Source organism: Acinonyx jubatus, chromosome C1, assembly GCF_027475565.1.
Source record: "Acinonyx jubatus isolate Ajub_Pintada_27869175 chromosome C1, VMU_Ajub_asm_v1.0, whole genome shotgun sequence".
Taxonomy (NCBI): Eukaryota; Metazoa; Chordata; class Mammalia; order Carnivora; family Felidae; genus Acinonyx; species Acinonyx jubatus.
Window position 1 is genome coordinate 183855335 of NC_069381.1, and position 14095 is coordinate 183869429.

Here is a 14095-nt window from a genome sequence, read left to right on the forward strand (position 1 = left end):
TAGAAAGTACAATTGTGGTTGTCAGGGGCTATAAGGAGAAGGGACTAGGGAGTTGTTTAATGGGTAGAATTTCAGTTTTGTAAAATGCAAAGAGTTCTGGAGATTGACTGCAAAACAATGTGAATGTACTTAATACTAAACTATACACTTTAAGATCATAAATTTTATATTACGTGTATTTTGCCACAATTTTTATTTTTTTCTCACATTTCTAAAAAGAGGTTTTCCAAGAATTTTCTAGTAGTCAACTAACAAAGAATCAATTATAGAGTTACACTGTTGCTAAGACTAAAAAACAAACCAATTGTTCAGGAGAAGCATCAATAAGACAAATTGCTCTTGAGGACACCTAATTGCTTTGAGAGATCTTTGGGAAAAATCTTCTATTTAAGGCTGAGATCACCTAGCACCTCTATGCAGTGACTATTCTACAGACTAGATGTGATTAACAGGCTAAGAATGATGCCAGGTATGTCAAGATGTGTGCTTTTTATAAGAAGCAGTTTACACTTTGATAGTAAGTAAAGGGATTAATAAAATATTTAGAGGTCATTGTTGAAAGGTTGTTTTCTTTAACTATTCCTAAGGATTCTTTGCCAAATGTCCTTCTATATTCTAAAAATAATGCATATGGGGGCACCTGGGTGACACAGTCAGTCAAGCATTGGACTTTTTTTTTTTTTAATGTTTATTTTTGAGAGAGAGAGAGAGAGACAAAGACAGAATCTGAAGCAGGCTCCAGGCTCTGAGCTGTCAGCACAGAGCCTGATGAGGGGCTTGAACTCATGAACTAGGAGATCATGAACTGAGCTGAAGTCAGATGCTTAACCAACTGAGCCACCCAGGCACCCCAAGCATTCGACTCTTGATCTAGGCTCAGGTCATGATCTCATGGTTGGTGGGTTCAAGTCCCGCATCGGGCTCTGCACTGATGGTGTGGAGCCTACTTGGGATTGTCTCTCCTCTCTGCCCCTCCACTGCTTGTGCTCTCTCTCTCTCTCTCAAAATAAATAAACTAACTTAAAAAAAATGCACACTTGTTTTCTATTATAATAAAAGATTAGAAAGAAGCTTATTGTTCATTATCTCAAAGGAGGCTAAAGAAGACTGTAATAGATGTCACCATTTCCGCTCTGAAGAAAACATTAAAAAACTCTCCTTCCTAGGAGCGCCTGGACGGCTCAGTTGGTGAAGCGTCTGACTTTGGCTCAGGTCATGATCTCGTGGTCTGTGAGTTTGAGCCCTGCATCGGGCTCTGTGCTGACAGCTCAGAGCCTGGAGCCTGTTTCAGATTCTGTGTCTCCCACTCTCTCTGACCCTCCCCCGTTCATGTTCTGTCTCTCTCTGTTTCAAAAATAAATAACTGTTGGGGCGCCTGGGTGGCGCAGTCGGTTAAGTGTCCGACTTCAGCCAGGTCACGATCTCGAGGTCCGGGAGTTCGAGCCCCGCGTCAGGCTCTGGGCTGATGGCTCAGAGTCTGGAGCCTGTTTCCGATTCTGTGTCTCCCTCTCTCTCTGCCCCTCCCCCGTTCATGCTCTGTCTCTCTCTGTCCCAAAAATAAATAAACGTTGAAAAAAAAAATAAATTAAAAAAAAAATAAATAAATAACTGTTAAAAAAAAATTAAAAAAAAAAAAAACAAAAACCAAAAAACTCTCCTTCCTATACCATAACTGGAACACCATTCTCCCCAATACACATTTTGGCAAACAAGAAAAAAATCAAAACAGAAAGAGTCATGTCTGTGAGACTTAATCGTTGTTATAGACTTGTCTATTGTACATACCCACAGCCTAATGAAAAGCTCCATTTCCTGGACACAGAGACCATCAACACAAGCTTATGTGTGTGCATGCACATACAGACAGAAAATACACAGCCAACTGTTAACAGTTCCAGGTTCTCTAAAGCATGCATTGTCAACAGGAATATATTGCTCCAGATGGATTAAAAATTGGCTCTCGGTGGGAAGAAGAATGTGAAAATGTGAAAAACATCTTAGATATTACAATGGTCTGTGGTCCTCCAAAGAGCCACAGATATGCAAACAGATATATAAACAGATATATATATAGTATCAAAAATTCATGGGTGGGGGCAATTAGGAGAAAATGTCTAAAAGAAGGCTCTTTGGGGGATGATAGTAAAAAATAGGCTGAGAAACACTGCTCTAAGGCAAAGATTCCCATTAAGTGTGCAAAATTAAAGGCATAGGTTATAGGTAGGCTGAGTAATGATCCTCTCAGGCCTCTGTGGATGCCAGTCAGGGCTTGCAGAAAGAGCAGGAATAAGGGTTAGAAGCCCGAGGGCATTTGTCCTGGTCTGGGGCATTCTCCTTCATTTATCCCAGTGTGCTTCCAAATATCATTTGCTGTGAGTGCTATTAAGTGAAAAAGCTTGGAAGCACCGAGTTTCTACTACAAATATGTATTTTTTTTTTAAGATTTTATTTATTTTTTTAATGTAATTTCTACACTCAACGTAGGGCTCAAACTTACAACCCCAAGATCAAGAGTCACAGCCAGGTGCCCCACAAATATGTATTACTTTTACAACAAGAAATAAAACAAAAACACTTTCAATCTCTTCTTAGGTCTAGCGTAATAGGGAGTCAAGAATTCAAAGTTCTATTCAGAACATGCCCTAAAAATGTCAACTACCCCATTGGGGAAACTTTTAAAAGAATCTACTCTGTCCACTTAGTCTATTGAGGAACAACGGTCATTTTTTGTATCATGCCATTTAACAGTGGGAACTAAACCAGAGGTGTTATTACTCAAGAAGTGACAAAAAGGTCAGGAGTAGTGATGATGACCATTTATAAGCCAAGTATGAGAGAGTAAAAAACACATACATGAGAGAGACAGGTGGCATACAAAGAGAACAGATGCACAGAGATGACATGAGGGAGACTGGGAGATCCATGAAAGCAAAGTCCCTAGGTTTTTAATGTTGTCTCAGTTCCAATGCCCCTAGTGCCCAACAATACTGATTTTGTTCCTTAGTCTTTATTTACCAAGCCAACTTAAGTAGATCTGTGTTCCTTGAGCCCTAACTATAAGATAATAAGCCTAGAATTTTTAAAATATAATCTGGCAGGAATCTGGTTTAGATGTAAAAAACAAAAAACAAAAAGCAAAAAAAACCCAGAACATCAGCATGCCTACATTCAAACATTACTTCTTGGAATGTCCCTTCTATTTCTATAAAGAAGACCAAATTGGGCACTTGGGTGGTTCAGTCAGTTAAGTGTCCCACTTCAGCTCAGGTCATGATCTCATGGTCTGTGAGTTTGAGCCCCACATCAGGCTCTGTGCTGAGAGCTTGGAGCCTGGAGCCTGTTTTGGATTCTGTGTCTCCCTCTCTCTCTGCCCTCCCCCACCTGTGCTCTGTCTCTCTCTCTCAAAAATAAACAAACATTAAAAAAAAAAAAAAAGACCAAAGTAATAATGAAGTGACTTGCTTTATGAAATTATTTCAAATTAATTAAAAATATATACGTATCTTAAAAAATAACTTTAGATTGGTCTGTAGAATTTTTCTAAAAATAATTAAATGCAGGACTGGTTGCTTGTGGGGGAAAAAAACTGAAGAAAAAAATGTAATGGAAACTCAGTGCTTCCAACTTTTCCAACCGTACATAAAAAACTGAAGCAAGTGCTTTTCTGATGAGAAATAAAATAATATAGCATGCGTGACGAAAAGAGTTCTGGAGATGGATGGTGGTGATAGTAGCACAACGTTATGAATGCATTTAATACAACTGAGCTATACACTTAAAAATGTTACAGATGGTAAAGTTTATATTATATGTAGTTTACAATTAGAAAATAATAATATGGTACACCACTGCCTAACCTACCAGACTATTTTTATGTATCCTGCAAAGCAATTTTAGCTACTAGCAGAAATTTGAGTGTACATTCCCTTTCCCCAGTCCCCAAAATACCTTGAATATCTTGTCCTAAAACTTCCACATAGTTCTGATCTTTTAAGACTTCCTGGTCATCTTCTTCCAAATCATATTCTGGCTTCTTTATTATTTTTTTTGTGTTGACCAAAAGCTGAGCTCGCTCCTTTTTTAACTTAGCTCCTAAAAGAACATCCAAAGAATTAGAACATGACAGATATAAATTCTTTCTAAATATTACATTTAAATAAGTAAACTGTACTACTTATATTGTCATTATTTAAAATCTGGAAGAAAATTCACTGTTTTCTCTTTGATGAAAGTATAAGCACTCTTCACTACAGTTTATATAATTTAAAAAAAAACCCTGAAAGTGTATTATTTTGGGGGGGTCAAAATAACTACACATTTTAATTACAATGGGTAGTTATCATTTATCCCTATTATTAAGCATTTCATATCAGATAAAGCTTTATTATTTTTAATTGTCAAAAGTTTGGAGTAAACTAAAAAAGTGGTTTTTATTTAGTCTTACTAGATCAAATACTTTGTGCTATATATTCAAAATAGAAGGTTAAAATATTTTAAAAAGTGAAATAATCCATAACCATCACATAAGCATCTCTTCAATTGTATAATCACTCTGTACCTCCTTCTCTATCAAGAATGTGATTAAGAACATCATCATCTCCCACAAATTGAACCTCCAGCATCTTGTCTTCTTTTAATTCCAGTTTACTCATCATTGCCAACCTAAACAAAAGCAATAAAGCACTACAAAGTGAAGAAAAATTCATTATCAACAGCCAAATAAACATTCACATAACAAACACACGTATTTGTACAAAACACTTAAAGTCTCAAGTATGAAAAATATATTATACATTATTGTATTAATACTGTTTTTTTGATAATAGGTAACTCAGTTCTTTATCTGAAAAATGGAAAAGACAAGAAGAGGCAACTGACAGTTGGAAAAAAAACAAATTCAATCCAAAAAAGGCAACTAAAGTATAATAACAGGGAACCAATTCTTCCTGTAAAGAAAGCTCTAACCAATCTACAGAATGATAACATTATCAGAAAGGGGGTGGTTAATACATGACAGTTTAGAAAAGGGACAGCCAAGCAAAGAATAATGGTTTGGTAGATTTTAGAATCTATTCATTGGAGATAAATAGTCCACTGGCGAAAGTCTATGTACTTCACTGGTATACCAAACCTGGATCAAACATCCTCAAGCACCTCCCTGTAGTATTACTGCATGCTTACCAAACTTTACAATTATGAACGTGGCTTTCTGGATATCATGGCAACTAAACAGTAAACATGAATCTTTCTAATACTTTATAGTCACTTCTTCACTGATCAAACTTCAGAGTTTGGCAAGCAAAACCTTGATCAACTCTGCCTACTTTGAAAAAACTTAATTTCAGAACTTATAATACTAATGGCCTGAAACCAACTGTGATTCTAACTAGCTGCTAGCTCATTGGTTTACCCAAAAAGTGAATTTTTTTTCTCTCCTCCTTCTTCTATAAATCCTATTTTTGTCTTTTCTCCTAATAAGAGGCTGACTACATCACTCATGAGTCAGTTACTTGTGTGAAGATAACTTACTAAATGCTGCGAAATTTTCTTCTGCACACTTAAATGACTTGTCTCTATTTTCTTTTTTTTGACTTGTCTCTATTTTCATTTACCTTTAAAGGTATTACACATTCTGCAGCTGGAAAATTCAGGTAGAGTCCCTGCAATTGGAAAAAAAAGAACTTGGTCAAGGTCAGCTAATAGGAAATAAAAGAAACAAACAAGTTCATGAGTTTTAACAAACAAGATGAATACATAAATACAGTTCTTACAAAGTCAAACGTTATTATGAAGGCATAGGAAAGGGCAAAACAGCCATCAGTATTTTGGCTAGGAAGTACTAGATGAGAAGATCTGGACCACGGGGGCAGGTGGCTGGAGAGACGAGGCCAAAATTTGAGCACTTACTATATGCTGGACACAGTTTTGAATATTCTATACATATTCTCATTTAACACTCACCAACTCTATTAGGTTTTTGTGTATAAAGATAATACTTCATCTATAATTTATATGACCACTGCCAGCAGACCATATCGTTTTGGGCCATTTTTCTAGTCATGATACTGCTTTCTACCATGGGGAATTTGGACATATTACAGAAAAAGTTTAATGCATCTACATGACATATTAAAAAAAATTTTTTTTGAAAGGTTTATTCATTTTTCAGAGACAGAGACAAAGCATGAGTGGGGGACGGGGAGAGAGACATAGAATCTGAAGCAGGCTCCAGGCTCTGAGCTGTCAGCACAGAGCCCGACTCAGGGCTTGAACTCACAGACCACAAAATCATGACCTGAGCCGAAGCTGGATGCTTAACCGACTGAGCCACCCAGGTGCCCCCATCTACATGACATTTGTATATAATAAACAAACTTATGATTTCTTTCTATATGTATAAAATAAAGTTTTTCTGAGGGGCTGTTTGTCAGGCACTCTATTAGGTACTTTCATGTATAGTAGACCATTAAATCCTTTTTCTCATCCAAATTCATGCAACTAGAAAGTGTCTTAAGGGCTAAAACCCAAGTTTGATTCCAAAGTCCTTGATCATGCTACTACACACTTTTCCTGCCATTAAATACAAATCTGTTATCCTGAATGCTTGTTCTGACCTCTGGAAACTATTCATCATATATCTAATCATTTTCCCATCTGGCAGTTCAAACATCCAAAGATTTCTACAGTTCCTCCAGGTTTCCAGTTCATTAAGTTAAACACCCCTAGTTCTATCGAGCATACATGTTTTTAATCTCTTTTTTAAAATGTTTGTTTAATTTTAAGAGACAACGGGAGTGGGTGCACAAGCGTAGAGGAAGGGCAGAGAGACAGAGGATCCATAGCAGGCTCTGTACTGTCAGCACAGAACCTGACATGGAGCTTTAACTCATGAACCGTGAGAACCATGAGACCATGACCTGAGCCGAAGTCAGACGCTTAACCAAATGAGCCACCTGGACGCCCCTATCAAGCATATTTTTAGGAGCATGGCCAGATTCAGTCTAATGTATATTGTTTTAATATATAAACAGCTATGTTTAAACATAATATAAACAGCTGTTTAAAATATAAACAGCTATGTTCTACAAAGGATTTGAAGTACTGACAATAAGCAAATGCAAGAAAACAAACGACAAACTGTAATAGTAATAGGAGTCTGGATCCAGGAAAATACAAAGAAAGCAGAAAATACATCATACAAAGAACAGTGGCTCAGAGCTAACTGGCAGCCAAAGTGAAAAAGGAATAAAGGTCAGTTGCATAATTCTCATTCACAAAAGTTTAGTAGTTCCTTTGGGGAAAGATTTTCAAGGAAAATTTAAAAACAAAAATTTTAGACAACTGAATATCATCTTTTGCAATTTCCCTATGGTATTTTACATAAGAATTGCCTGGACAGAGGCATCCTAATTTAATATTGTTTGTGGCTGAAAGCATTTCCTTTTCTAGATTTTAAGCCATCTTATTACACAGTACTGAATCACCAAACTGAAGAAACTTCTATAAAGACTTTGAAAGAAATCTTTCCTTCTTTTTCCAAAGATTTCTGAAAACAACAAAACAACAACAAACAAACAAACAAAATCCACTACTTGACAACCACACAATGCAAATTTTTAGTGACCATTTACTCTTCAAGGCACTGTCTTTGGGTGCTGAATTTTAAGTGGACTCCTTACAAGGAGTTAACCAGTCAGGTAATACAGCAGCACCAATGGCGTATTAATGGCAAAACACTCTCCTTTGAGAGCAAATAAAGGATTTGCTACAATTTTTAAAAACATAATCCTTAAAAAAAAAGGTGGCATAGATTAGCACTAATTTTGATATCAGATAAGCCTAGGTTCTGATCTTAACTCCACACTCACAACTGTGGACAAAACGATTAAATGAGCTCATGTGCGTGGCATATGAAAATACTAATTAAATGTTCCTTATCACTGTTTTTTTTTTTAACTTCAACTTAACCATGTAGATTTCTTGACATCCCTACATCTCGTCTAATAGAAAAGGTGCTCAGTAAATGACAAATAAATGATATCTATTTAACGTGCCAATACACAACGGTGTAGTAGAGCCATGCTATTTTTCCTTCAGACTGCCATTTAACTAGGGTGTAGGTATGATGGTTTTGTTAGGATTTCAGTTGTAAGACGAAAACTAATGCATCAACATCCTTTTAATGTAAAAAGCTCTACCAGAAGAGCCTGGTTCATCAACATTTTACAACCAAGCATGGTGCCAGGGTGACCGACCAGGCAGCAGGATTCATTTGGGGCATCCGGGCTGGGATGCCATCAAAGGTTCTCACTCCTGTGGCAGTTCTGGGACGAAATCTGTTCCTCGTTGTGCCTGCTCCTCTCTGGTCACTTTACACTTTTGTTACTGATTTTCACAGTTCTCTCTTTACGAGCACAAGGCTCTTTAAGCCGAGAAACTGATACGTTGGCAATGCGCCCCTTGCACAGAAGGCCTATCACTGCTGGAGAGACCGACCAACGGTACTTCCAGAAAGAGGCTGTCACCCCAACAAGTATTTATGGACTTTGGCCCGGGCCTCGAGCCACTTACCAGTTGGACGCGCCGGGGGTCCTCGGGGCCTTCGGGCTGCGTGGGGAGGGCAACGACCCAGCCCGGAGAGCCGAGGGGGAGCCCTCTTCGAGACGAGTACCCCAGCTCAGACTGCGGAGCTGGACGCCACCGGACTCACCTCACAAACCCCGAGTTAAGAGGGAGAGGGAAGCAGGCTGCCCAGTCGTCCCACCACTCACAGCTAGGTCTCCGCCAGGCGCCGCTCGGGCCGCCCAGCACCTGCCGGCGGTACCCCGCTGACTGGGCACCCCAGGGGAGGTGGCTACGGCCCCAGCAGGAAAAGCCAGATGCCTGTTAAGCACAGCCGGAGCAAGGTCGCAGGGTCTCAGAGTCGCAGAGACGAGGAGGGAAGCCGGGAGGCCGGCTGGGGGATGGGGGTCCTGCCTGGGCACACCGAATCTCCCGCCCTGTCCATGGGCGGAGTCCAGGAAAGCCAATAGAAAGCGTAGTCATCCGAGAGCGACGTCTCTGCCCGCCAGTCGGTTTCGGCCTGCCGGCCCCCCCCATCAAGAAACCTGAGGAAAACGAATCCCTAAACTCGGGTTCTGGGCCTTTCCTAGTCTCTTTCCGTTTCCGGGGAAAGGAGAAGGAAGTGTTGCTTACACCTGGAGGCATTTGTAGAGGTGTAGCAGGTTGAGCGGTCTGCCCTGAGGCAATCTTAAAAGTCTTCATTGCTTTCTCTAGACACCTTCTTTTGAGCAAAAAGATAATGGGAATGAGTTTGCGGTTTAAAAAAATTTTTTTTTTCTTAACGTTTACTTATTTTTGAGATAGAGACAGAGCATGAACTGGGGAGGGTCAGAGAAAGAAGGAGACACAGAATCCGAAACAGGCTCCAGGCTCTGAGCTGTCAGCACAGAGCCTGACGTGGGGCTCGAACTCAGGGACCGTGAGGTGACTGAGCCACCCAGGCGCCCCTATGTCGTTTTTAAACATTTATTTCGTTTGGGGTGAAAGGTAGGATTGCGTACATCTTAAGGTTTGGGGGTAGGGAAGAGGGAGACAGTCTTCTCTGTAAACAAGAGAATTAGGGCCGGGGCACTGAATATGGAGATGATCCGGATCGGACTCCTAATGGGATGGAGATACTGGTAAAATAGAACGAGTATATACAAAGAGATACTGAAGAAGAAAAGGATTGGACCTACTAAGATACGGTATTACCCACTAACAGAATATATTTCGTTTAGATGCATTTATTCAAAACAAAAAGCACTACAGAATACCCTGCATACTAGATAACGATATACTATTGAGACAAACACGATCTCTGCTGTCACAGTAAATACTGTAGGAGAAGATAATGAAGGGACAATGAGAAAAATGCTACCATATGAGAAGTTAAATGTTTATTGAATCACGTGGCGGAAGTATCTAAAGGACAGAAGTCCGAAACAATTTCCTTGGAGGAAGAGATGTTTAGACTGAGGGTTAAGTAGTTTTAGGCCAGGGAAAGAGGAGGGGCAAAATTTTCCAGCTAGAAAGCCCAAGTCAATATAGCAGGTACCTAAAGGGGTAAGAGGCAAGCACCAAAGTTGGGTTTGTTGTTTTGCGCGCTAGTTTGGCTCTTGGTACACTAGTCAGAGTTGTACTGAAAGATCACTGGATAAGGAGTAAGAGTGGGAGCAGAAAGAAGGGATGGAGTCACACCTTTTGGAAGCTGTTTAAGAAATCCATGTGAGAAAGAAATGATGGTAGCCTGGATACCTTAATATTCCATTTTGGTTGGCAAAGTTTAAGAAAACAAAGGATAAAGGCAATTTTCTCTATATTGGAAATTAAAAAGGAGTCTGGGGAAGGGTGAGTAGGGAGAAGAGGAAAGAACATAGCTGACAATTAATGAAGTGATTGAAAAATTCATAAAAATATGAGGAATACTAAGTAGACATTCAATGTTCTAATATGTTCTTTACGTTTCTATGATGCAAACTCTCTTCCATCTCTTCTTCAAATCTACACTAAAGTCTAGACTCAGAGGCCTTGGTTTGAGTGGTGGGTTTAGATTGTTTTTGTGGTGTATTTGTGGAAAAGAGGGAAGGAGCTGAGTGTCCTTCATTTCTCTCGGTCTTTTTCTTTGAATAGTTCAGTTTGTTCAGTTAACTTTGAGCACCTACCTATACCAGGGACACAGTGCCCAGATATGTCCCTTACCATTAAGGAACTTAAGATTCTTATTGGGTAGAAAGAATCAGGTAATTTCAATGCAATAATGTGTAAGTGCAAGGATAGGATTTGCTGAGAACTACCAGGACAACTACCACTTAGCTTAGGTAAACAGAGGAAAAGTAGCAGAGGAAAGGCCTATCCAACTACAGATGATAGAGAATCAGGATGGAAAAGGGATTTCAGGAGGAGCGTATGCTATTAAAAAATGGGTGTGGTAGGGGTGTTTAGGTAGTGCAGTCGGTTAAGCGTCTGACTCTTGGTTTCAACTCAGGTCATGATCTCACAGTTTGTGAGTTCCAGCCCCACACTGGGGTCTGCACTGACAGCACAAAGCCTGCTTGGGATTCTCTCTCTCCCTCTCTCTCTGCCCTTCCCCCACTTGCACTGTCTCTCTCTCACAAATAAATAAAAAAATGGGTGTGGTAGTACAAAGCAGTTTGGTGTTAAACCTTAAGTAAAAGTATGAATGATAGGAGATGGAGTGGGAGAAATCTCAGGCTAAAGAACAGAATTTATCCTCTATGATGGAACCATTGAATAACTGTAACCAGGGGACTGATGGGTGTTTTTTATTAATCACTAATGAAGTTAAATTTGAGAGGGGCAGGGGACTAGTTAAGAGGTTATCAAAGCAGTCTAGATATGAAGATGAACACAGAAGTTTGAACTGTAGTAGTAAAACTGGAAAGGAAAGAATGAATTTGAAAAAAAAAAAGGCAAAGTCAGCAGGATTTGGAAACTGGATATAGAAGTGAGGGAGAAGGAAGACATAATTCCCAGGTTTCTGGCACTGTTGCCTGGGTATTAGTTCCCAGTGTGCTGTGCAAGATTACAGGTAAGAGGGAAAGAGTTTAGCTTGAGGCATCTTGACTGTGAAACTACTTTGAAAGACGGATATCCAATTATCCTGCAAACAGTGGATATAAGAGTTTGAAAATCGGTCAAGAGATCAAGAGAGAGATCTAGGGGTCATCAGTGTATAGATTAGAGCCAAAGGGAGAAAAAAAGAATTGCCTTAGGATGCTGAGTAAAATAAGAAATGAAGTGAGATACCTCATCTGAGACAGGCAGCATGGAGATGAGGATAGCTGTAGATAGAATTGTTCTTTGAAGTGGTGGCCTCCATTTGAAGAAGAGTTGAGGCTCCTGAGAAAGTGGTACTTCAAAGTGATGAAGCTTTGGAACATAAATTGAAGGGCATGAAAAAGTGGGCAGGCCCAAGAAGTACAAGAACCTCAAAGTGTCAGGGGCTTAAGGTTAGGGCCAATGAAATTGTATTCATGCCTATAGCGTCCAGTGGTCTGAGTAAAGGAAGAGAAAAGGCAGAGTGTAGCATTGATGAGTCTACACACACACACACACACACACACACACACACACACACACACACACAGTGGGTTAATCTCTTAAATTGGCATTTACTGTTTTATATATTTCTCTAGGAAAAAAAAAATCTTGAGTCAGTGGTTCTGGGTGAAAGAAGGAAAGCTTAGCTATGAATGCCAAAGATTGTTATAAGATTAAAGAGAGTTTTCAATGTTGATTGCACATGAGAATTACCTGGGAAGCTGTTAAAATTACTAATGCTAGATCCCAATCCCAGAGAGTCTGAATGTGGCCTGGTAATCAAAAGTTAAGAATAATTTTCCCCAGATGATTTTAACATGCAGTGGTGTTGAGAACCACTGAGTTAGGGAGTATGAAAATTTTTATCATATGAAATTATCTAGATGCTATGCATTAAACACACACTTTCTAAGGGTATAATAGGACTAGAGTGTCAGTGACAGATGCCTCAGCACATAATTTCTACCCAGTTTTTAAATTATTTTTAACATTTATTTTTGAGAGACAGAGACAGAGCGTGAGCGGGGTGGGACAGAGAGAGGTAGACACGGAATCTGAAGCAGGCTCCAGGCTCTGAGCTGTCAGCACAGAGCCTGATGCAGGGCTCAAACCCACAAACCATGAGATCATGACCTCAGCTGAAGTTGGACGCTTAACCGACTGAGCCACTTACTCAAGTTTAAAAAAAAATTTTTTTAACGTTTATTTATTATTGAGAGACAGAGAGAGGCAGAGCGTGAGCATGGGACGGACAGAGAGGAGGAGACACAGAATCTGAAGCAGGCTCCAGGCTCCGAGCGGTCAGCACAGAGCCCAACGCGGGGCTCGAACTCACAAACTGAGAGATCATGACATGAGCCAAGTCGGATGCTCAACTGACTGAGCCACCCAGGCGCCTCTCAAAAAAAAATTTTTTTTTTTTTAAGATATCAGTTTGATTTCAGTCCTGCTCAGGAGAAAATCATTACTTCTATCTGAACATCTAGGAATAAAAAAATTCTCACTAGGAATACAGTAGTGAGATCCTGTCTCCAGGATTTTTTTTTTAATTTTTAAAAATTAAAAAAAACATTTTTTAATGTTTATTTTTGAGAGAAAGAGAGAGCATGAGGAGGGAAAGGGCGGGGCAGAGAGAGAGGGAGACCCAGAATCTGAAGCAGGCTCCAGGCTCTGAGTTGGCAACACAAAGCCCAACCTGGGGCTTGAACCCACAAACCATGAAATCATGACCTGGGCCCAAGTGGGATGCTCAACCAACTGAGCCACCCAAATGCCCCTATCTCCAAGGTTTTTTTACACCAGGGATGATAAAACCCTCATAAAGCACAAATTAGTAATGAAAGATTTGGCAGATTAATCCTTAAAAAATATGCACATAATTATTCAGACTCTGGGAAATGAGTTTTAGAATAAAGAGTTTTACAGTGTACATAACGTAGAGTTTTATAATGTGCATAAAGCCATTATTTATAAGTTGTTTATAAGTATCTATAGAATTTAAAATTCTGATTATTTTCTTTGAGGAAATGGGGATATTTCCCACTGAGTGTTGATTGGAGAGAATAAAAAATATTTTTGAATTGTGTTTAAATTATACAATGATTCAGATTTTAAGTTTGTATTGGTCAGCATGACCTGGCCAGAAAAAATGTTTTCATTCCTATGCATTAAACACTGTTCCCTAAGTGCCAAAAGTGACTGGTCCTTCAAATGAGTTTTAGAAGCAGTCAGTCCCACCCGTTTCTCATATAACATCTTGAGGAAAACCAGAGTTGTTATTACGGATTATATTGATCCTATTTGGATGAGGACCCAGGGGCCAGATTTAGAGCTTTAGAAACTCTAAACATAAAACTTTATTTGTACCCTTTCTGATGGTGTTTAAAACATTAAATCCTAAAATAATTGTAAGTCAGTCCAAAAAAGTTCTAATTTCTTCTTAAGCTACCTGGCAGGTTTTTTTGTTTTGTTTTGTTTTGTTTTTGCAGGG

The 14095-nt window shown here is 39.3% G+C and overlaps 1 protein-coding gene across 4 annotated transcripts in view; it reads right to left on the reverse strand.

The window, feature by feature from the left end:
- ORC2 (origin recognition complex subunit 2) overlaps positions 1-9336 on the reverse strand; it is a 43817-nt gene extending 34481 nt beyond the window's left edge. Inside the window, exons 1-4 of one of the 4 annotated variants that reach the window (XM_027053691.2) lie at positions 8765-9332; positions 5530-5660; positions 4559-4662; positions 3949-4092 (exon numbers count right to left, since the gene is read on the reverse strand). In XM_027053691.2, the coding sequence (XP_026909492.2) occupies positions 3949-4092; positions 4559-4655 (241 nt within the window). In that variant the 5' untranslated portion in view covers positions 4656-4662; positions 5530-5660; positions 8765-9332. Of the gene's footprint in view, positions 1-3948; positions 4093-4558; positions 5661-8764 lie in introns of all 4 variants that reach the window. The other 3 variants (XM_053215541.1, XM_053215542.1, XM_053215540.1) reach the window with 3 other exon arrangements.
- Positions 9337-14095: the final 4759 nt, after the last annotated feature.